General features: G+C 37.6%; 2 protein-coding genes across 10 annotated transcripts in view; both read right to left on the bottom strand.

Annotated features, from left to right (window-relative positions):
• The window catches only part of MYRFL (myelin regulatory factor-like), a 150,646-nt gene extending 145,536 nt beyond the window's left edge, over nucleotides 1-5,110 (bottom strand). The window contains exon 1 of the mRNA XM_021091985.1: nucleotides 4,685-5,110. Within this exon, the coding sequence (XP_020947644.1) occupies nucleotides 4,685-4,730 (46 nt within the window). The 5' untranslated portion in view covers nucleotides 4,731-5,110. The remainder of the gene's footprint in view (nucleotides 1-4,684) is intronic.
• The window catches only part of RAB3IP (RAB3A interacting protein), a 51,102-nt gene continuing 44,746 nt past the window's right edge, over nucleotides 19,088-25,443 (bottom strand). For all 9 annotated transcript variants that reach the window (XM_021091979.1, XM_021091980.1, XM_021091982.1 and 6 more), the window contains 3 exons: nucleotides 22,105-22,204; nucleotides 21,950-22,019; nucleotides 19,088-19,440 (listed from right to left, as the gene is read on the bottom strand). In XM_021091979.1, coding sequence (XP_020947638.1) covers nucleotides 19,358-19,440; nucleotides 21,950-22,019; nucleotides 22,105-22,204 — 253 coding nt within the window. In that variant the 3' untranslated portion in view covers nucleotides 19,088-19,357. The remainder of the gene's footprint in view (nucleotides 19,441-21,949; nucleotides 22,020-22,104; nucleotides 22,205-25,443) is intronic.

Genomic DNA, 25,443 nt, shown 5'->3' with positions numbered 1-25,443 from the left:
AGAACACAGCTATAATGGAAAAAATAAAAATCATTATTAAAAAAAGAAAAAACAGTAAAATATCAGAATGGCTAAAATAAAAAAATAATGACAACAGCAAATGCTGACAAGATGTGGAAAAACTAGATCATTCACACATTGCTGGTGGAAATGTTCAATGGTAGATCCAGTCTAGAAGACAATTTGGCCATTTCTTAAAAAACTAAACATGCAATTATCATGTAACAAATGATATAGCAAATACATTTCTGGGTATTTATCCCAGAGAAACAGAGGCTTATGTTCACACCAAAACTTGTACAAGAATGTTCACAGTGGCTTTATTCATAGCTGTGATAACTCCGGACTGGAAACAACTTGAGTATCTAATAGATAAATCATTAAACAGTATGTCCACATCATGGAATACTACCCGGCAATAAAAAAGAAAGAACTTGGATAAATGTCAGGAGAATTACGCTCAGTGAAAAAGTAAACCCAAAATGTTAAATACTGTGTAATTTCACTTATATAACATTCTGGAAATAACAGAATTATAGAAATGCAGAACAGATTGGTGGTTGCCACAGGTTAAGGAAGTGGGGTGGTGAGGGAAGGAAATGGGTGTGGTTATAAAAGGCCAACAAGAGGGATCTTTGTAGTGATGGAAATGTTTTTTATCTTGACAGTATATTGTCATATTCTAGTTGTGGTATTATACTATACTTTTGCGAGAGGTTACAGTTGGAAGAACCTGGCCAAAGTATATGAGGGATCTCTCTGTATTATTTGATATAATACATATGAATCTATAATTGTCTCAAAATTTAAAAATTTGTTAAAATTACATTAATTTCAGTCAGAAAAAAAAAATAGTTCTATGACAATGAAAGGTGAAAACCCCATAGAATCTGATACCCCAGAGGATATGATCCAGACATGGTTTTCTATGGAAGACACAGAGTAATCTTTTTTTTTTTTTTTCATGTCAATGTCTTTTACAATTGTTCTTTACACAGTAAAGCAACTCTTTTTTTGTTCGTTTGTTTGTTTTGGCTTTTTGCCTTTTCTAGGGTCGCTCCCGCGGCATATGGAGGTTCCCAGGCTAGGAGTCTAATTGGAGCTCTAGCCATCGGCCTATGCCAGAGCCACAGCAATGGGGGATCCGAGCTATGTCTGTGACCTACACCACAGCTCACAGCAACACCAGATCCTTAACCCACTGAGCAAGGCCAGAGATCGAAACTGCAACCTCATGCTTCCTAGTCAGATTTATTAACCACTGCGCCCCAATGGGAACTCAGAAAAGCAACTCTTAAACAGAAGAGTTTTTCTGAATTAAACTCAGTCTCCCTCATTTAAGATAACCTGATTATGATATAACACATTCCAGTTTTGAAGCACTTACATAATGAAGTATAAAGAAGAAAACAAAAAGTGCTCATATTCATACTATTAAGAGATAACTACTTAGTACTTACAGTGTATTCATCCAGTTGTTTCTATGTATATGTTGCATGTATGTACATACAGTAACTGTTTTCAGATCAGTTTTAATAAATTTTGTTCTAAAAAAACATATATTCAATTATATCATACATACCAATCTATAAACCACTTTCCCTCTTTATATAATGAACATTTTTCCTCCTCATTGTCATTTTTTTTTTTTTTTTTTGGCTGTGCCTGCAGCATGTAGAAGTTCCCAGGCCAGGGACTGAAGCTGCACCACAGCAGCGACCGGAGCCATGGCAGTAAAAATTCTGGATCCTTAACCAGCTGAGTCACATGGGAACTCCTCCTCATCATTTTTTTTGTTTTTTTTTTTTTTGTCTTTTTAGGGCCGCACCCTCAGCAAATGGAGGTTCCTGGGCTAAGGGTAGAATCAGAGCTCTAGCTGCCAGCTAATGCCACAGCCACAGCAATGCCGGATCCTTAACCCACTGAGCGAGGCCAGGGATGGAACCCACATCCTTATGGTTCCTAGTCGGATTCGCTTCCGCTGTGCCACGACGGGAACTCCCTGCATATCATTTTTAATAGCTGCAAAATATTCCATCATATGGAAGAACCATAATCTATTTAATCCACCTCTATTAGAAATTTAAGTTGTAACCAATTTCTAGTTATTATAAATAAAATAAATACCTCTCCTCTGATCACCCTTCCCTTGCAGGTGTATCAACTTTGCCAAAAAAAACCAAACACTTCACATGATGTCTGAGTTTCCACTGGATGTCAGGATCCCTAGGGAACATTATCCACCTCTTCTCCTTTAGCTAATGGTCTACCTATTGCGTCAGTGGCAGGCAGGGGATTTGAACAGAATGAGGATTGCCAGCTACCTGGAACCATCCTTTGTTCTTTTCATCCTCCTGAGATACACCATGAAACTTTAGCATGATCAGATTTAGCTTTGACATTCAAGGCCATGAAAATCATGATGATACTATCAATCCAGATACTTCTTAATACAAAATATATAGGATTCAGTGTCTTAGAATGCAGGGTCTGAGGAAACAAAGGAAAAATCACTTTCAGGTGGGTAACAAATTACAAAAACTTTTCTTGCTTTTCAGACCTTGATTTTTTTAATGAGATTGTATTAATTAGAAGCTGACACATCAAAGGTGCACAGCATACAACAACTGGCCCTCCTCATGAGACGATCGTATCTAGTTTTGCTGTCCTCACTCTAATGAATATTTGAGAAAGGAAATCATAATCTAAGGGAAACACTTCAAAACCCTACAGGCTTTTAAAAGAGGTGGTTGTTGGACTTGGCACACAGTCAGCGATCGATATTTGCTGAATAGGTAATAAAAAATTGACAACCAGCTGTGTGATTTTCAGGAGGAGGGGCGATCACTTAAGTTAGTGATTTATTTCCAGAGTTAACCACTTTTCCCATCCATTCATTCAAAGATAGTGCAAGAAAAGCACTGCCCACTTTATTCTCTTTCCATGGAGAAATTAGTCCCCTCTAGTTAAAAAGGCTTTAAAAGGAGCCACACGATTTAGTTTGGGCCAAGAAAGATAGTATCATCATCATCATCATCATCATCATCGTCATTATCATCATCATCATCATCATCGTCATCATCATCGTCATTATCATCATCATCATCGTCATCATCATCATCATCATCGTCATCGTCATCGTCATCGTCATCATCATCATCGTCATCGTCATCATGTTTTGTAACAAGCTATAGAGAAGACTTATGGAAACTCTCCCCCCAAAGACTTCTGAAAATAGCATAAGCAAGGACAGCATAGTGACCCTACAGGGATGATAGCACTTCCCCAAAACAGAAGGTAGACCAGGTGAACTTTTCAAGGCTTCTCCAGCTTTGGAAAAAAACCAGGTGCACTGTATGCATTTATAAAAGGAGTTGGTGGTTTCTCTAAAATAAAGCAGCTGTAACTGGAGCTTGGAGCTTGCTACCTACTAGTCCAATGACAGTTTACATAGGGTGTAAAATCAGGCCACCACCATCAAGCGACATCCAGTGTGCCTACTGTGTGATCCAAGGGGACACACTGACTTGGGCACTATCAGAAACAGAACACAATGGGATGGATCGTGGGGCTGAAATATCAAATTAATTCTCTGGTGTAATAGTCCGTCTTGCCCTATCTGGCAAAATCCAAGCCACAGAACTTAATTGTTTTGTGCCAGTTCTTTCTGGCAGTGACCTGAAATCTCACTGTTTCTTTGGTATATACATTCTTTAGTGTTTGGCACTGTTCAGTGTTGGGTCAATTCCATTCAACTTTTAAGTATGTAGTATTTGTCACTTTACTAATCACAAGAAAGGCCAAAAGCACTTTCTCAGTATGCTTCTAATAGCCCTCTGTAGCCTAAGAGTGAGCAGGTCTGCCCTCAATGCTTCTCATAGTCTCTCCTGGGAAATACCTTGAAATGTGCAAAAGTTCACCACATTTCCCTTCCTGTGGAAGTCTAAGCATGGCTAACGGATAAAGACCTGCAGCTGCACTGACGTGGAGTCTCCCAGTGGCTCCTAAAAGGCATCACAAGAAGGCAAGCCCTTGCTGACATTTTCAACACACTCTCCTTAAAAATATTGGCCCACTGAAAATGAGAAGCAGATCTGCCATTTTAGGCTTCAGAAAAAAGAACCATCTGTGTAATCACGTGCTATAGCAAGCTTCTGCTTGGAGGAAAAGATATTTAACCTCAAAAATAAACCATTATTCAATAGTTACACATTATTAAAGTATTGAGAAAAATATAGATGGGAGTGAGGGAAGAAGGGTTCCTTTCTTGTCAAGCTGGTTTGTATTTAATTATATTAAGAGAGAAACTGTCTTAAGTGAGCTCTTACATTTTTGTTGTGCTATAGTCAACAATTTAAGAGTGAAGAAAAATCTAATTTTATGAAATACAGGGGATTAGAAAAAAGAATCTAGCATAGGACAGGGATAAAAACTAGTAACAGAGATATGCTGATCCTTTGAGTCTTTTAACAACCAAGCTGTAAGATGGAAATCTTGAGTTTTTAAAAATCACTGGTTATACTGTTGATGTTTGCTACAAACACAGCAAATAAACCTGGACTTCTGACTTTCAAGGCAGTTAGTATAACAGCATTGCTTTCAAGGCCAAGTTTAAGTGAATTTCAAAAACGTTGAGACAGTGATCATAAGCAATGCCATTTCTCAGATTTTGGAAACGTCTTACCTTCGAAGAACTGTTGCAGGGCCTCGTTTTCACCTACTACCTCCATGGTGCTGGGGTCTCAGTGGCGCTTCCTCAGAACAAGGCTTGTCAGTCCTCAGGAAGTGGGTGCTGTCCTCTCAACTCGAAGCCTATGAATACTCTTGAAATATCTTCTTTTTCTTTCCATTGGAGTGAAGCATAGCTTCAGCCATTGAATTGTGCCCAGAAAGATGGTTAAGTGTTCAAACGTGATTGTAAAACTGTGCAGAAGGAGAATTCACGAAGAGGGAAGTGGTGGCCAATCCATCTATCTTACTATAGGGAACTGTTTCTACTCTGCTTTTCGTCTTTGTTTAAGGACCTTTGTCCTTAGTGACACATGTAATTACATAAATGGGCAATAAATACATGGTCTTATCTCCTAGTTGTCCTTCTACACCAATATATTTATATCTCTGCCTCTATCAACCAGATCGCTTTAGCTACAACCAACCAAAGATACAGGTGTTTTTTTTTTTCACCTAGAGAAAAAGGGCACATCAATATAATCACTTTCATAGATGCCTAGAACAGCAGATAATTTTAACAGGCTTGTCATAATGAAAAGTTGGGACTTAAATAGTTCTAAATCTAGACTAAAAAACTTACATTCCTTGATACACACTTAGTCCACTTACTCCAGAGTTTATTTTCTTTGCAAGTATAAACCAAAGGAGTTCCTGCTACAGCGCAGCAGGTTAAGGATCTGGCATTGCTGCAGCTGTGGCATAGGTTGCAGCTGTGGCTCAGTTTCGCCCCCTGGCCTGGGAACTCCCATATGCCATGGGTGCAGCTGAAAAACAAAACAAAACAGTGTATAAACCATAAAGTATGAGAAGTCTCTCTAACAAGCAAGAAAACAGAATTTCTGATTTATTAATTCTTTTTGTTTTGGCCATGCCTGTGACATGTGAAAGTTCTTGGGCCAGGGATGGAACCCGTGCCATAGCAGTGACAATGCAGGATCCCTAACCCATTGCACCACAAGTGAACTCTTGATTTAGTAATTCCTACAACCAATTATACAGTTCATTCCTAGCTGGTATCACTCCTAAAGTCATAATCAAATAAATGCCCTCTTTTTGCTGCTTAGCCACTAACTTATTTAATAATAGCCTACAAAGAATACAGTTAGGAAATTAAACCAGTCCTATTGGCTCCTTGCTTTTCCCCTTTTCTCTAACTTTTTATTTTGAAAACGTTTTTAACCTACAGAAAAACTAAACCTACAGAAAGAATACTACCATGAAACACCCACATAGTCTTCATCTGGACTTACTAATTGCTAATATTTTCCCACTTTTGATTTTTGTTTCCTGATATAAAATACTTTTTTGGCTAAGTCATTTGAAAATAAGTTGCTGACATCTTGACATTTCATTCAGAAATAACACTGTGTAAGAATCCCAATAAGGACATTTTCCCACATAAATCACAGTATGATTATTATATCCAAGAAATGTAATTAATACTAATAACTTAAACATAATTTCCACCACTGTAAAAAAAATCTTTTATGATTTTTTTCCCCCTCTTATCAAGGATCCAATGAATGTTCATGCATCGCCTTTGGTTACGTCTTTCTGAAAAGATACAACACTTTTCTTGTCATTTGGTTAGTTTTTTTTACAACAATGCGATGCTTGTTTAACAGTCCTGGACCATTGTCTTATAGAATAAGTAAAGTCTACATTCTGAATTTCCCTGATTGTTTCATTCCTGTTAGAGTAGTATAGGTCATGTGGTATGTTTCCTAATAAGTATTTTAAAACTTCACACATATAAACTGTTCCAATATAAACATTAGTTTTGTCCTGGGACAAAAAGAGGCTTAGATTCATATTTTGAAGGTCACTCTACACCCCAGATCTTTAAGGACAAATCATCAAGTTGCTTTAAGAAAAGAACTTTCTATTTATTTCAATTTAATTTATGCTAAACTCTCTGCTGGGTGCAGGAAATAAAAAGAGGTGTCAATTATGGTCCCTTCCTCTATACGCTCAAATGTAGGACATGAGGAAAACACAAGTAACTATAACTCAGGGCAGACTCTGGTAAGAGCGGGGGAAGACATCCAGAGAGAACAGAGGAAGGAAAGATTACTTTCATCTGAGAGGATTTGGGAAGATGTCACAAAGAACAGAGATTTGAAAAGACTTAAACAATGGACATGTCTTTAAAAACATAAACAATGGCTTGGAGGGGAGAGGGCACAGGTGCAGAGACGGGTGTATGCACAGTAGAGTGAGGGGGGAAAAGATAAGACGGGAAATAGGCCGAAGAAAGATTTTGGTGGCTTTTTGAATGTTAGGTTAAATCTGAATTTGATTAAAGGCACATTCATTCTAAGTATGTCTATTAAGATTTCTATTTGGGTAGTTTTAGTGCATGATATAACCAAACCTAACTCAGAAACAGCTGTGTAATAGTTTGCTTGTTGGGCAGTAACGAAAGTTACATCAGCTGTGAAGCTACTGCAGCACACAGGCAGTAACAAAGCCTGAAGATGCTATAGAGCCAAGAAGAGTTGGCTACTAAAAAACACATGAAAAGATGTTCAACATCACTCATTATTAGAGAAATGCAAATCAAAACCACTATGAGGCACCACCTTTCACCACCCAGAGTGGCCATCATCAAAAAGTCTACAAACAATAAGTGCTGGAGAGGGTGTGGAGCAAAAGGAACCCTAGTACACTGTTGGTGGGATTGTAAATTGGTGCAACCACTGTGGAAAACAGGATGGAGATGCCTCAGAAAATGAAACATAGAACTACCATTTGATCCAGCAATCCCACTCCTGGGCATCTATCCAGAGAAAAACCATGACTCAAAAAGACACAGGTTCTCCAATGTTCATTGCAGCACTATTTGCAATAGCCAAGACATGGAAACAACCTAAATGTCCATCCTCAGAGGAGTGGATCAAGAAGAGGTGATACATATACACAATGGAATATGACTCAGCCATTAAAAGGAACGAAATACTGGCATTTTTAGCAACATGGATGGATGTAGAAATTATCACGCTAAGTGAGGTCAGTCAGACAATGAGACACCAACATCAAATGCTTTCACTGACATGTGGAATCTGAAAAAAGGACACAATGAACTTTATAGAACAGACAGTGACTCACAGACTTCGGAAAACTTATGGTTTCCGAAGGAGACAGGTTGGGGGGTGGAGGTATGCGCTGGGGTTGTGGGTTGGAAATCCTACAAAATTGGATTGTGTTCATCATTGCAAAACTATAAATGTAATAGATTCATTGAGTAATAATAATAAAAAAGAAGAGTTGGCTACTGATTGGATATACAGAGCAAGGGAGAAATCAAACATGATTTTTAAAAAGGATTTCTATGCCTTTAGGTGCAGCATGAATTAAGATGTCCAAAACATATAGCCTATGGCTACATCTAGACTCCAAAGGAAGCTCTCAGCCAAGATTTCTGGAGGCTGTTGGGAATTAAGTCACCACACTAGGTCCACTGCCAAATGATGATTCTGGATCCTATCCAACAGTTCACCCAGAGACTTCACACCGTCAGCAGTGGAGTAATGAGTGATAAGAAAGAAAGGAATTAGATTGCATTTAATAAGCTGAGAGACAAAGGTTAGAATTGGAGTCCTAAGCTCAAATAATTATAGGACCAGGCAGATAAGTGAGTAAAATGGGTCAAAATAAGCAAAAAACCAACCATGCAAGCATATTGATAACTGATAGCTCACCCTTAGCCCATGATGTCAGGAAAACAATCAGAAGTGGTGGGGCTTGGAGCAAACCATAGTGCAGGAGTCACTCAGCTTCCTCTGTGTGCTGCCATTCCACAAGGTGGGCCTGATGTTGTTGAAAGGGTCAACTTTCAAAGAGAAGCCAGAAGTGCAGATTTTAATTTTAAATCTCATTTTTAAGTGTTGCAACCAATATGTTTAAAAACAAAACCAAAAACCCAATAAACTAAAACATAGTCAAGGACAAATAGCACACCTGTGAAAGCACAATTCAGCCTTTGGGTTGCAACATCTGGGTTGGAGGCTACATTATAACAACCAACAGGGTTTGAGGAAAGCAGAGAGAATTCAGAAGAAAGATGTTGGAAGGGCTTGATGATATAGCGGTATTAATTAATGAGTCCAGCTGGTGGCCACTGGTGGCCACTGGGATTTCTTTGGAAGTTTCTCCCTCATGGTGAATAACAAATATTATCGTATTTCCTTGATTATGGTCTTACATCTCTAACATTTTCCCATTCTATGGGGCATCCCATTTTGTACAAATTCAGTCAAGATTTATTCTCTTGGATAGCAGCCTAATGTAGCTGTCATTTGGATTTGTTTTGGTATTGACGTTTCCTAAGCACACCAGGAGATAAATAGATCAAAGCTGAGCTGCTGTGGTTAAACCTGGGAACATAACGAAGGGAACCTTGTCTCTCTGAAGACTGTCCCTGAGACCTGTAACTCCAGAATTCTCCTATTAAAACCACAGTCCTTCCTCTTGAATTCACTGTTTGTGGACTTGTACTTCCTTGACAGTGGCCTTTGGCAAGTGTTTCTATTCTTCTCTATACTTCGGCAAGCTTGTTCCTCTGCTTTTTTTGTTTGTTTCAAAGAGATTCACAAATTGTTTTCCAAGCCGATTTTTATTGTTATTTCTCTGTTAACAATAACCACTATGCAAACTTGATGATTTCCAGTTGAGTTTAGATTTATTTTTCTAAGAAGCCATGAGAGGATGTTAACCAGGGAAGTGACATGCTGATTTTTGTTTTAAAAGGATGTTGTTGGCTGCTGCCAGTGACTGTGGAAGGGCAGGTGTGGAAGCAAGAACACCAAGCAACAGATTGTTGCAGGAATCCAGATGAAAGATGACGATGGCTTCAACTGAGTAGAAGTAGTGGACTTGGAGAGGAGTAAATGAATCCAAGATGTTTTGGAGACTTGATAGGTTTTGATGGATTGGATAAGGGTGGTGGTGACAGAAATGGAGAAATCAAGAATAAATCCTACAACCACTATGGAGGCTCCTCAAAAACCTAAAAATAGGATTCCCGCTGTGACAGAGCAGAAATAAATCTGACTGGGATCCATGCAGGTTTGATCCCTGGCCTTGCTCAGTGGACCAGGGATCTGGCATTGCCATGAGATGTGGGGTAGATCACAGACACGGCTTGGATCCAGTGTTGCTGTGGCTGTGGTATAGGCCAGCAGCTGTAGCTCCAATTCGATATCTAGACTGGGAACTTCCATATGCTGTGGATGCGGCTGTAAAAAGAAAGAAAAAAAAAAACCCTAAAAATAGAACTACCATATGATCCAGCAATTCCACTCCTGGGCATCTATCTGGAGAAAATCATAATTCAAAAAAATACATGCACCCCCAATGGTCATTGCAGCACTATTTACAATAGGCAAGACATGGAAGCAACCTAAATGTTCATCAATAGAGGAATGGATGAAGAAGATGTGATACATATATACAATGGAATACTACTCAGCCATGGAAAGAATGAAATAATGCCATTTATAGCAATATCAATGGACTAAGAGGTTATCATATTAAGTGAAATTAGTCACAGTGAAAGACAAACATCATATGATATCACTTATACATGGAATCTGAAAAAAAGGATACAAATGCAGAACAGAAATAGACTCACAGACTTTGAAAACCAATGTATGGTTACCAAAGGGGATAGGTGTAGGTGGGATAGATGGATTGGGGGTTTGGGGTTGGCACATGCACACTGTGGTATATGGAATGGTTGGCCAATGGGGACCTGTTGTATAGTACAGAAAATTCTACCCAATATTCAGTAATAATCTATATGGGAAAAGAATCTGAAAAGAAATGGATATGTGTACATGTATAACTGAATCACTTTGTTGTACAGCAGAAATTATCACTGCATTGTAAATCAACTATACTTCAATAACATGTTAAAAAAAAGGATAAACCCTAGATTGTTGCTTAAGCAACTGCACAAGTGTTCAGCCATGTACGATTTGAGATGCCCATTTGAAATCCAAGTGGAAGGGCTGAGTAGGCAAATGGACATAAGAGTCTAGAGTTAGGGAAGTGGTATTGTCAGGGTTGGAGAGGCGGAGTTAGGAACAAGGGTGCTATAAAATTTTTAAAGCCATGTGCCTAAATGAGATGATCTAAAGAATATTTAAAAAGAAAGAGGCCCGGGGCAAAAATCTGGGGATGCCAGTATTTAAAAGCTGAGCTGAAAGCCAGCTAGAGCTTGACCAGAGTTGTCACAGAAAATTCCAAATTTCCAAACTTGACTTATAAATCTACAAAGACAAAAACCCTGGCTACTCTCCAATTTTCTCTTACTACTCTTCGACCCCCAGCTGCACACCAGGTCTCCCTGCAGTTTCTTCATTTCTTCCTCAAGAGGCTTACACGAGCTTCAAAACGATCTCCCCTGCTCTCCTCCCTTCACAAGACTGGGTCGCCTCAGATCCCCACTTAAATGTCACATCCTAAATGTGGCCTTTCCTCACCATCCAGTCTGAAGTGTTCACTCATTACCTCCAGCCATTACCCCATTTTAATTACACAGAGGGCGTGTCCCATCTTTTGTCCATTTCTCACTGCACAGAGGACTCCTTGAGAATGGGACCTCGCCTCACCTTGCTCACTGCTATACCTCCAACACCTACAACAGCTCCTGACACACACAAGACTCTCAAATATGTATGGATGAATGAATGAAAGGATTTAGTGTGGAGGAATTCTCTTTTGCTGGAAGTTCTACACACAAATCATAGCTACCACTGGACCTTTATTTGTCCACATATCAAATATAAGAAACTTAGCTATTAAGATTGTACTGCATCCCATGAGGAAAGTGAAAAACTATTTTCTAGCATATTAAATACAAATTCATACTGCTTTGGACTCTCTTTGCTTTAAACATTTTGCTTATAGAAAAAAATCTACATGGGGAAAATCTACACAATGAAGAAAAGCTTTGAAAACAAAAGCTTCTAAATAGAAGCAGACCTGTTTTAGATTCTGGGTGCACAAAGCAAAAACATATAGGATTCACATGGTAATGGTTGAAGTGGGTGGTAGGTGGTTGCAAGTTTTTTAAGGACTGAACAAATCTTTGTTCTTCTAGTATAGATGTCTAGTCAAAGGCAGTGGGTTATCAGAGCTGGAAAAGACCATGGGGAAGGCCTGAATAGGCTTTGTGCAGGAGGCCAGAGAGGAGTGGCCACCTGCCTAACCTCCTAGTTTTGGGGCACCCAAGCCTGGACCAGAATGTAGGTCTCCTGACCAACTCTCAACCCAGAGTTCTCTCCACTGAGCCAGGTTCTCTACACAGCTCTAAACCTATTTACAGAAATGTATCAAAGTCTTTCCCTCTTTTATCAGAATTGGTAATCTGGGCAATTAAATTTTGTCTCAAAATACTCTCATGAACATCAGTTATTAATCAGTACCCTAACTCTTCCTTCTCCTATGCCTTGTCATTTCAACAAGCTCATCCATACCAGCCCTCTTCACAGGGTCTTCCTTCTCCCTGTCACAGTAACTCAGGGCTCAGTGCCATAGTTCGATGACTCGAGTATCCCTAAAGCTCTTATCTCCTGGCCTGAACTTGAACGTAGATATCTACCTTGAACGTAGATATGTATGTAAGGTATCTATTTATCTTTTCCACTTTGATGCTTACTGGGCATTTCAAACTCTGGGTCAAACACTAAATTCTTGTCTCTGTTCCACCAATGTAATTTGTCCCTTCCCAGATTTCCCTGCCTCAGTAAATTGCAACAATAGCTAAAGCCAAAAGCCTAGGATTTGGAACTGATTTCTCTCATTTCCCCTCTTTCAATTCCAACTCAACAGGCCCTACTCTTTTTGGTTTTGTAATGCAGGTTTATGTAACCGGTCTAATCACAATCCCTCGTTCACAACACGCAACCAAGGGTCTGTGCAGGAGTCTACTGGTCCATTTTCTTCATGTATTTAAAGACAAATGAACCCATCATCCAACCATCCAGGCAGTGGAACAATGATGTACTCACATATTTGCTGCTCCCATTTCTCTCACCTTCCCCTCACCCAGAGGTAACCCTATCCTGAGCTTTGTGTTTATCACTACCTTGTGAGTTTATTAATGGTTTTGTCTCCTAAACATGTATGCTTAAACAATTGTTTTAGTTTTGAACTTTATGAGAAAATCATTACACCATATGTAGTTTTCTAAGCGTCTTACTTTTGCAACTTACACTGCTATGTTCCATGTAAGCATCCTTCTGTAGATGGACGTTTAGGTTTTTTCTTTTCTACAAATGTATTCTGGGGAACTTTGTGCAAGGAGTTCTCTTAAATATATGCCAAAAAGTGGAATTGCTGGGCTCTGGGTAACAAATGTTCAGCTTTTCAAATAAATGGTTTTTCGGCAGATACATGTTGCCATTTCCATCAGTAACACATGAGAACTCCCGTTGACTGAAATTCTCTTTAACACTTGACTGTTGGGCTTTTTAATTTTTGCCAGTTCGACTAAATATGTCACTGAAATTTTGATTTAGTTTCTCTAATCAACAGAAATGAAAACCTCTTAATGTTTATTGGACCATACGCACTTCCAGTTCTGTGGAGGACTGATTTCAGCCTTCTGCACATTTTTGTTAGTTTTTTTCCCTGTTGTAAATTTCTGCATATATTCTTAACACCAATCTATTATTGGTTATGAGTTTTGCAAATTTCTTCTTATAGTTTGTAGTATGGCTTTAATATGTCAAAATTAATCATTGATAACAAAGCACAACCATTTTCTTCTAAGGTTATTTATCTTTTATGGTGTCTTGCTTCCAGATTAAGTTCTCTTAAAGCAGGATCAGGAAGATATATACCTATATTTTCAAAGTATATTTCACATATAATTTTATATTTTCTACACCACAGGTTCTAAAGCTTCAGGACACTTAAAGACAGAGTTTTGTGTATGGTGTGAGGAAGATAACCAGTTTTATATTTTCTTCATTTTCTGTTGGTTTTATTAATGGTCCTTTCTATCACTGATCCACCACGCCTTCCCTGTCAACGTGAAATCTACACCTATGCATGGGTCTGCTTTACGGCTCTCTACTCCCCTCCATTTTGCCTATTTCTGCACTAATGTCATGCTCTGCTTCAGCATCTTAAAAAGTCCTAATAGGCAAAACTCTACATAAAAGAGACACGTGCATCTGCATGTTCATTGCAGCACTATTCACAATAGCCAGGACATGGAAACAACCCAAATGTCCATCGACAGATGATTGGATTCGGAAGATGTGGTATATATACACAATGGAATACTACTCAGCCATAAAAAAGAACGACATAATGCCATTTGCAGCAACATGGATGGAACTAGAGAATCTCATCCTGAGTGAAATGAGCCAGAAAGACAAAGACAAATACCATATGATATCACTTATAACTGGAATCTAATATCCAGCACAAATGAACATCTCCTCAGAAAAGAAAATCATGGACTTGGAGAAGAGACTTGTGGCTGCCTGATGGGAGGGGAAGGGAGTGGGAGGGATCGGGAGCTTGGGCTTATCAGACATAACTTAGAATAGATTTACAAGGAGATCCTGCTGAATAGCATTGAGAACTTTGTCTAGATACTCATGTTGCAACAGAAGAAAGGGTGGGGGAAAAATGTAATTGTAATGTATACATGTAAGGATAACCTGACCCCCTTGCTGTACAGTGGGAAAATAAAAAAAATTATTAAATAAATAAATAAATAAACAAGGTCCAAAAAAAAAAAAAAAGTCCTAATAGGATAAATTACCCCTCCTCTCTTTTTCTTCAGAAGTGCCTTGGTCAGTCTTCCTCCTTTACTGTGTCACATAAATTTCAATCATTTTGTCAATTTAAGGAGAAATATTAGGATTTAGTTTGGAGATGCACTAAACTTGTAACATCAATTTGGAGAGAATTAACAATTTTTATATTGTCTGACTACCCATGAACACAGGGTCAATCTACTCCCCTTTAATGTCTTTAGCAAAGGTTTTAAACTTTCTATATGTAGCAATTTTGGTTCGATTTACCAAGCACTTTAGAATTATGTTTACAATTGTTTAATCTCCTTAAAAATTCTATTTTCTAATTGTTTGAAGTTGGTGTATTTAATTCACAATTATGTACTGAGCCTTTATTTAGCCACCTTACTAATTTGATGAAGACTTATTTCCTATAGATAATCACATCATCTACAAATAATGATAGTTTTATTTTCTCCTTTCTAATCATTGTATCTTTATTTTTCATACTGTGCTGCACTGGCTCACATTTATGTTACAATTTTGAATAAAAGTGAGGACGGTGGTCATCTTGTTTCTATTATTCATTTCAAAGAGAATGATTCTAGTGTTTCCCCTCTTAGGATGGTGCTTTTCATAGGATTTTTAAGATATCTTTTACCAAGATGAAAAGTACCCTTCCATCTACAGATTACCAAAAGGTATTACTAAGCATTTAAAAAAGTATATTCTATTATAGTCGGTTTACAATGTTCTATCAATTTCTGCTGTACAGCAAAGTGACCCAATTATACATATATATACACTCTTTTTCTCATAATATTTTCCATCATGTTTCACCACAAGTGATTGGATATAGTTCCCTGTGCTACACAGCACTCTTATCAAACGCTTTTCTGTTGATTATATGGTTCCTCACTTTTATTCTGTAAATGCAGCAAATATTTATGAGTTTTCAAATATACTGTCTTAGCATTCCTGGAAAAAAATGCCACTTGCTCAGTATATTACATTGTTTACCTTTGCATACATATCCATAACAAAATAGGCCTATACTCTTCCTTTCCTGTAGGGCCCTATCTGGTTTTGCTATCAAGTTTACATTTTTTTTTTTAATGTAGGAGACATTCTATTCTCTATAAAAACTTATGCAAGATTAGAATGCCCATTCTTGAAAGTTTGTAAAACTATCTATGCCCAGAATTTTCTTTGTGGGAAGATTTAACTACTTAATTTCCTTTAATAGTAACAGTACTAAGAAGGCTTTTATTTCCTCTTAAAATACAGCACATTTTCCAGGGATTTTCCCTTTTGCATAAAAACTCGAAACTCATTGACATATTGTTCCCAATATCCATGTTAGTATCTGCAGTGAAATAGCCTTTTCATTCCCAGTATGTGTTATTTGTGCATTTTCTCTTTTTCTCCAGGGTAATCTTGCCAGAAATATTTGTCTATTCCGTTCATCTTTTCAAAGATTCAATAGCTTTGATGATCCTCTATTGCATTCTTTTCCATTTCTGCTATTTCCTTCATCGTGTTCTTTTATAACTTCTTCATTTAGACACTTAGCTTATTTAAAAAATACAAGGATTTAAAACTATAAACTTTTCCATAAAGTACTACTTTTTCTGCATCCTTTTATTATTAGTTAGCTCTTGGTATTTTAACAGTTCTTTGTTTCTGCTATTTATATTTTCTCATTAAGTCTTCTTGGTGCACGAATTTTTTAGGATTATATAGGACCCACTTCTATCCTTAATGGGATGCTAATAATGCTTTTTGCCCTAATGTCTGTCTGATAATTGTATAACCGCCCTAGCTTTCTTTTGGTATTTCCCTGGTATGTTTTTCTATTCTTTTATTCCAAACTTTCCATTTCCTTATGCTTTGTTTAGCATCATATTATTTTAATCCAATTTGACTATCTTTTTACTGGTAAGTTTATCTCATCATTTTACCTTTTATTTCCGTATCATATAATTTGTTTCTCTTCTTGGCCTTTTCTTCTTCTTCTTCTTTTTTTTTTTTTTTTTGTCCTCCACTTTGTTTGCTTTTTAGGGCTGCACCCTCAGCATGTCAAAATTCCCAGCCTAGGGGGCGAATAGGAACTATAGCTGCCAGCCTACACCACAGCCACAGCAACGCAGGATCCAAGCCACATCTGTGACCTACCACAGCCCACAGCAATGCTGGATCCTTAACTCACTGAGAGAGGCCAGGGATCAAAACCGAATTCTCATGGATATTAGTTGGATTCACTTCTGCTGCACCACAACGGGAACTCCCTTGTCTTTCACTTTTAATTGATAGCTCTCCATCTTCCATCTAACAAGTTAAGAACTTTAATATAGTCTCCATGCTCTCTGCTCTCTTCCCATTCCCACTGTGTTGATATTGTAAATTATTTTCTCTATTTTTTTGGCTGTGCCCATGGCATGCCAAAGTTCCTGGGCCAGGGGTTGAATCCACACCACAGCAGCGACCCAAGCCTCTGCAGTACCACCACCAGATCCTTAACCCGCTGCACCACAGGAGAACTCCAGATACTGTAAAGAATTTTACTTCCAGACTATTACGGATATACTCTGAATTTTAAAATTTTCTTTAAACTTTTTAAATTTATTCTTTTAAAATTATCAACGAACTTTCACTAAGTATCTGATAACTTTCTTATAGGATCTCTCCTGGATTTGTTTCTCTTTTTTAGTACTTTCTCCAAAAATGTTTTTAATCTGCATCTTTATGTGGAAAATCTTTGGGAGCTTTGCATCTGAGAGCAAGCTTATTATGCCCTCACATTGGAATAACTATCAAGACATAAAAACTTAGTTTCGAAGTTCTTTTTATGTTCAATTTCATATTCTTGAGCTGGGCATGGTAATGATGTTTTTTCTACCATATCATTCTCAAATATCCTTTTGTCTGCAGGCTCCCATTCATCCCGGTGACAAGGTTAAGCAAAACTTTGAGACAGGACTGAAAGTAGTTATCGACAGTAAATCTGTTGTCTCATACACGTCTGCTGTGAATATAAACAGATTCAACTTTTCTAGGGGGCAATTTGGCAATGCAGATCAAATACTTTAAAATATATATATGTGCTTGACCCAACAATTTTACTTCTAGGCATCTATATGAAGGAAAGAACCCAACAATGTTCAAAGAAATATACACAAGAATCCTCATCACAGCATTATGACATGAAAAAAAAATTCAGAATCTCCACAGTTAAATTATGTTAAAGTAACATCCTATAATCAAAACCTTATAGTGATTAATATTTGCAAAATATTTAAGTAAAAAAAGAAAGTCTTGAAGTTCCTGTTGTGGCTCAGAGAATTAAGAACTTAACCAGCATCCATGAGGATACAGGTTTGATCCCTGGCCTCACTCAGTGAGTTAGGATCTGGCACTGCCACAAGCTGCAGTGCGTAGGTTACAGATGCATCTCAGAGGTGGCGTTTTTGTGTCTGTAGTGTAGGCTGGCAGCTACAGCTCTAATTTGACCCCTAGCCAAGGAACTTCCACGTGTTGCAGGTGCAGCCCTAAAAAGAAAAACAGAGTCCTTTTTGTTTCAGAAATATACATATATACGTAGAAAATATATGAAAGCCAAAAGCCTATTCTTCAAAAATACTGAGTAGCTTTCTCTACTAACTAGAAAGACTCCTCATTTCTCATTTCTTCTTTTTGCTTTTCTGTACACTATATTTCTACCATGAAACTATTTACTTTTTTAATAACATTAATCAATAGCTTCTCCACATGATTTCTGTTTTACAATTTGAAACTTACAGATCAACTGGTTCTATGACCAGCATATCCATGACATGTATCACTCTTTCAACCCTTCAAACTCCCCTGAGCACACACCAACCTAATTTATCTTTACATTCTTTCAATGACTGTTACAGTGCTCAAAGTATATAAAGTACCCATATATTACATCAAGATGTTGAAGAATGTAAAAAAAAAAAAGATGTTGACGAATGCATTTCTGGGATAAAATGTGACGTCCTTTTTCCATTGTGTTTAATTAATCACCATAATAAAGAGATTCTTTTTTTTTTTTTTTTTTTTTTTTTTTTTGTCTTTTTATCTTTTTGCTATTTCTTGGGCTGCTCCCACGGCACATGGAGGTTCCCAGACTAGGGGTCCAATCGGAGCTTGTAGCCACTGGCCTACGCCAGAGCCACAGCAACGCGGGATCCGAGCCGCGTCTGCAACCTACACCACAGCTCATGGCAATGCCGGATCCTCAACCTACTGAGCAAGGGCAGGGACCGAACCCACAACCTCATGGTTCCTAGTCAGATTCGTTAACCACTGCGCCAGGATGGGAACTCCATAAAGAGACTCTTTAAATGAGAGCAGAATGATTAAAATAGTAACTTTCTTTTCAGAGGAAGTCTTTTTTCTTCTGTAATCCTAACATATAAAATAGACAAAAACAGAGCCATTCTAATGGAGAGACTGAAGCTGATCCTGTCCACTTAGCCTTCTTCTTTGTCCTGTGTAGTTTGACAACTACAATTCAATATATTCAGCTGACCCTACATGCCACATCAGAACTAGTAGAGAAAGCAAAAACACACTCAATCTAACATTTATTTATTTAGCTTTTTTTGCAACTATAAATTACAATCACTAGTACACCTGTCATTCTTTATAGAATGTTCAACTAAAGAAAAAGCAAACACAGCATAGGTCAGTTTAAACGAAATCACAGTACTTCTTAGTATAATTTGCAAAAGAGGGAAAAAGTCTTGGACCCACTCCTTGGAAATAAATATCAAGTAACCATAAAAATATTCAGCCATTTTCCAGGTATTCAGGGAGGTTCATGCATGGTCCCAGGCAGAGCTTCAGAGTTCCTCTTTGAAATATCCCAGCTTTGCCAATGACATCTCTTTTCTCAACTGCATAACTTCCCAAAACATCTGATCAACTATGAAAACAGAAAAGAGAAACACATAAATCATAAAATACCATCTTAAATTATTTTTAATCTGTTTCACTGAAATTTTAAGATTAAGATTTAAGATGCCCTCACTAGGCAATTCCTAATGATGTACCTAACGGTTAAACATTCTATCACCCTTTCACACTAACTTTTCCATGTACTTGTGAGCATCCCAGTTTTATCAATAAAAGAGCAATATTTACCAATTTTGCCACATTGATTTGTTACAGACATCAATGCCCACCATTTTAGCCCAAAAGAAGGCAGACATTTCAGTGTCCTGAGTAAATGGCAATGCTTCTACCTTCTTGAGTAACGACACTCATCGCTGAATTGCATAAGAGTTATTGTTGAACTTAAGAATCTTCTTGGTCTAGCTTATCACATTTTGGCCACTTCACTCTTCATTAAAACTACCAGAGTAAATAGGGAAAAAAGAAAACAAGAGACAGTTCAGAGAACTTAGTAATATTCTTTGTGAGTAAAAACGGAAAGATTTTGTGTGTGGCTCAATGAGAAATTAAAATAAATGCAAAGGATAAGCTGTAAATTCAATTATCTCTGTTTTTCTAAGTCTCCTCTATAAGTGAGAAAAAATTGGATCTATGTTGCAGACAACAAAAGGTCTTCCTCTGACACATGGTCAGATTAGACTGATTTAGATCAGTAGTTCCCATCCAGGGAGACTATGTCTCCAGGTGTGCATGTGGCAATGTCTGGATACATTTTTCATTACGAGCATCTAGTGACACTGTTAAACTTCCTACAACGCACAAGACAGGCCTCCCACAACAAAGAATTAGCCACCTTAAAATGTTAATAATAGTACCAAGGATAAGAAGCCCTGCTTTAGATTTAGATGCCCTGAAACCTTTTTAGCACAAGGCACAGATTATAAACAGATTTTAAAATTAATAATAATTTATCACAAACCTTGGCAGGATACAATGTGTACCAAATACTGTGAAGTAAAAGAGTAAGAGAAACCAGAGGAGATACCACTTTTATCACCATCACCCCCACCATCACTCATGACACTTTCTTCCTAGTTTCATAAAGCGAAGTACTTTTCATCCTTCCCTATAAAATTTCTTTTTTTAACAAGGAAAAAAAAAAACTATGCTTGACAACACAAATCATTTGTTCTCCAGTAAATCATATTATCCAATAGTTATTCAAAAAGATTTTATTAAAGTCATGAAAAGTACTGTACAGTTTAAAGGCTGCTTTTTTGCTATGCAGTCCTCTGAAATTCAACATTAATTAGATACAGGTTTCACCCTTTTAAGCATTAGAACCTAATTATACAGGATTATAAATAAATGTGACTGTTTTCAACATACCAGAGCTTGAAAATGCTAAATGGAATTTTTATCAACACAACTAATTTTTCCAAAGAATTAAGACTCACTGTTTATAAGACTGAAAGACAGTACAATTCCACTAATTTTTAAGAAGATTTTCAGTGTCTAAAATAATATAAACAGGAAAATTTCCCACAACTTCAAATATAAAACTGGCATGGACTTGTCCCTAGTTTGTTATTTCTGTTTTAAAACAATCACATGTATTTAAAAAAAAAAAACAAAAACACCCACTGCTTTGGATCTGTCAGGACATCAGTTTTTATGCCTGGATTTAAGACATTCGGCTATAAAAAAACAGGTAATCATGAAAGACTACATTAAAAATACCACAGCACTTGCACTGGCTTGGCTCTCCTGGATACATCATCTCCATGTTTCTGATTTAAAATAGAGTAATTTTGGCGTTTCCGTCATGGCTCAGTGGTTAATGAACCTGACTAGCATCCATGAGGATGAGGGCTCGATCCCTGGCCCCACCAGGTGGGGTAAGGGATCCGGTGTTGCTGTGAGCTGTGGTGTAGGTCGCAGATGCGGCTCAGATCCTGCGTTGCTGTGGCTCTGGCGTAGGCCGGCAGCTGTAGCTCTGATTAGACCCCTAGCCTGGGAAATTCCATATGCCCTGGGTGCCGCCCTAAAAAGACAAAAATAAATAAATAAATAACAGTCATCTTTATTCCATTCAGAATTATCCTCGTGACTACTTTATTAATTCACACATGAAAGTAGAAAATACAGAAAAAAATTTGTTAGCACCTTATGAGTTCCACTAATTAAAATAAAGCTGACTATGTCCAGAGCTTGGTGGTCATTTTTATTTCTTAGGGAGTAAATTCAACGGGCTAGATATTCCTCTCACATTAACCATCTGCTTTACCATATACTCCTTATAAGTTAAAACTGATCCTGCTTAAAACTCAAAATTAACGTAAAATGATGCAAATAGAAGGATTAAATGCAACATGTTTTAAAAGAGGCATTTGTTCCCAAATTCTTCACATATTTTATTAGATCTATAAAAGGGATTCAATATAAATGTACCAATAAAAAAGTTTGAGAATTACTACCCTGTTAAAAACTTTTTAGTGAACTTTCATGCAAATATTTTATGATGAATTAAGAACACTCACCATCTTGCTGTTTCACGAGTCCCTGCTGAATATATCGAATGTATGTGAAAAAGTTACACACAGAAGTGATCTAGGCCAAAAAGAAAAGAATGTTAAACAGTCAAATGTCTCATATCAAAGTGAGCTGTACTGAAATTCGTGGTTATATTACTCACCCTGTATCTGCAGAATGGAGAAATATAATAATAGTTGCTTGAGTCTCCTAATTTAATTCTGTGTTTACAGGACTTACTCTGACCTGTGAGAGCACATTTTCTGTAAAATAAGGATGAATTTTAGTTTTTTTTAAATTAAAAGCATTTTGTCCCTAGCTTCTGCTGTACAAGTTGTATATTCACTAAGACAACAAATATTTGAGAACCTACCATGTAGCAGGCCCTTGTGGTGCTGGTGACAAAGACAAAATTCCTGCCCTCTGGGGCTTACAATTCCAGTATAAGCTTAATGGCATAGCCATTAACCATGGTTCTAGAAATGGAAGCTAAATGTTTTAATATATGTCCTGTCCAGGAGTAAATTTACCAATGAGCAATCAGCTGCGGGGCAGTGCTCGGCTTCCCATCAGCACTTCAACTCCTCTTTCAGTTGGAAGAAACTTCAAAATGACTGTTCAAGTCTCAAAGCATGTTACTGACAGCTTGCAGGATGAGAGCTTCCATATGGGATACTTTTTGGTGTGCTGTGGTAGTGTAGGTGCATTTAATGTGGCTCCTGGGCCCAAGAACTACAAAGGCATAAACTACCTTACAAACATAGCACCTTAACAATTACACAAAGGGTATACACTACATTTAGACATACCAACTTTTCTCTCTGCATATTATAACATGCAAAACTTGGTATGAGGGCCTTTTGGCTGGGATTAGGCTGAAAGCTTCTTGAGAACAGAGAATGCACTTTATTCTTCTTTAAATGCTTGGCACCAAGCATGTGCCTGGCACATAGCAGACATTTGGTGACTCTTGGTTAAGTGACGGACAACCTTCCACTCTACTGCTCAATGGGGGTGAAGCTGACCTGTCTATCAGCTGCGACTCACAGCAGCCCAGTGGCCCCCCTTCTAAATTAGAAGCTTGACTAAATGTAACTACCACTCCTTGTCAAGGCAAAATCAGTGTAGCTCTAAGTAAAATAAAGAGGCCAATAGCACTTTGACATTATAAATTACATAATAAAGAGAAATATATTAAATGAACATTAATTTTAAGCTACAATTTACCAGAAATATGATACAAATGTGCCTCCATATTAAGCAACACAGAGAATGTGTATTTAAAAGAGAATAATTTTGGAATGGGCTATTTAAATCACAAAAGATTTCTTACCTTTTCAAAGAGATGTTGCCTCATTGTTCCTTTATTAGAAAATTCCTTTCATGATCTATAACAATATTTAAAAGCACTAACCACTAGCTTGGGGAGGGTAGATGATCAAGAAATTTAAGGCATAAGTGTTAAAAAGTCCTTGGAACTATATACCATATTAAGTATAATTTACATGAGAGAAAAAAGTAGCATCAAACTGATAAAAATCACTTTTACACTGCTCTTTTGGAAGCACACATACTCCTGTTTGTCTACTATTTTCCTAATTTTAAAAGTACTCAGGTAAAGTGGGTTTCGGTATCAACTTTTAAAATAATAAAAAAGTGTTTAAGTTATCTAAAACCAATATATTTCTAAAACCAATATATTTTTCTTTGAGCTAGAATTCAATGCTAAGTTTTCTGACCTCTAATTCCAGTGGGGTTTTTTTTGTTTGTTGTTTGTTTTTTTAACTTGCTAGACTACCTTCATATCTCTTAACAGCTCTATCAAGATTTTAAATCCTTGCCTCCCATTTTCACTTAGGGATGTCAACATGTTTAAATACAGACCTAACAGCTTTCCCAAGTCCAGAGCCCTTCCTATTAATTTCCCAAATTTTATATTATTCTCCTGATTTGTCACCTCTGACACTTTTTTCCCCCCACATCTTTCCTCTTCAGACACTCACCACCCTCTGAACACCGTTTTCTTGTTCCTTTCTTCAGTCACACACATGTACTGTTCTTTATATCCTCAATTCCACCCATGCTTCGAAAGCCCAGGTCAAATCAAATCCTCTCCAAGAATAGCCTCCGATTACCACCAGTGGAATGACCTTGTCTTCTGCAACGTTCAGAGCACTGTGCCACACATTTAGTGATTATTTTGATAACCTCCTCCTCGAGAGCCCTGGCCAGGGCCATACTTCACATTTGATAAAAAAGGACAATGTCTTCCCTTAGTTTCCTCCACACAATATGCACTGCAAATAAACATCTTTGCTTCTGGCCCCATACCCTCAAGCACAATATCCTTAACTAAAATGTTCACTAAACCTAGTCTGGATAATTATTTTACTGAAATACTATAAAAATCTACTTTGAGATCCGTTTGTTATCTTTTGGTGATATCTTCACATGTTCAATATGTGTAATATATAATGCAAGCACATATTCAAAATCCTACAATAAAAATGGCTATATTTAAAATAAGGTGTAACACAGAAAAAAGCACATAAGCTGCTAGCACTAATGACCAGAATAAAAATACCCTGGTGTTTGTGGAAGGATAGAATTTAGGAATGTAAATCTCTTCCCCAAAGTTCAGAGACCACCATACTACAGGTGAGGCACAGGGGAGCATAAATCAGGACGGATGTGGATGTGAGGCTCAGGTGATGCAGGCGGATGTGCGGCTCACAGAGCAGATGCAGGACTGAGTTACCCAAATACCAACACTGCATGATCCTGCTAAGAGTGTAATAGGCATAACAGAACAGGAAGAACCACACAACTACAACCGGCTTTAACAGACCTGTCAGTTCATCTCAACCAATTGTTTCCTCTTTTGCCTTCAAAATGGCCCTGAAGGGATTCAATCATTGTTTGCTACGAGCTCTCCTGGGCTCTTCAGTCCCCTACATTGATCCACCAACTAAGCAGCTTCCTCAAAATCTTTCCTAAATCACTTTTTAAACAGCGGTGCCAAAGGTTTGATGTACTGTGGGTTTCCATCTTTCCTCCTCCCAGGACTGGGTGGAAAAAAGCCTGTCCTGCTATGAAATGTGGGAGTTGCCTTCTGAAGGTACACAACTGCCAACTATGTCTCATCTGGAAGACAGAACTATTTATTTACCAAAGTGAGAAAGCTTTATAATGAGAGTATTAAAGGAGCAGACTAACCAAGTCTTTTGGTCCCTTGTTTTCATGCTTAATAAGACTTGGTCTAATTCACTGTCTTCTCAAGCTATTTTTGATGGCCACCCCCAAGAAGAAATAGTTTACACAAAAGCCCAGAAAACATAACTATGCATGTAATGAACAAACATTCTGCTTACCCAATAGAGATTTCATAATCAACTAATAGATTAAAATATATGGTTTTAAAAAAAAGTTTCTGGAGTTCTCTGATGGCCTAGTGATTGAGGATTCAGCATTGTCACTGCTGTGGCTCAGGTTACTGCTGTGG

The sequence above is a fragment of the Sus scrofa genome, chromosome 5, assembly GCF_000003025.6.
Source record: "Sus scrofa isolate TJ Tabasco breed Duroc chromosome 5, Sscrofa11.1, whole genome shotgun sequence".
Taxonomy (NCBI): Eukaryota; Metazoa; Chordata; class Mammalia; order Artiodactyla; family Suidae; genus Sus; species Sus scrofa.
Note: the sequence above shows the minus strand (reverse complement) of the source record. Positions and strands in the feature narration are given on the sequence as shown.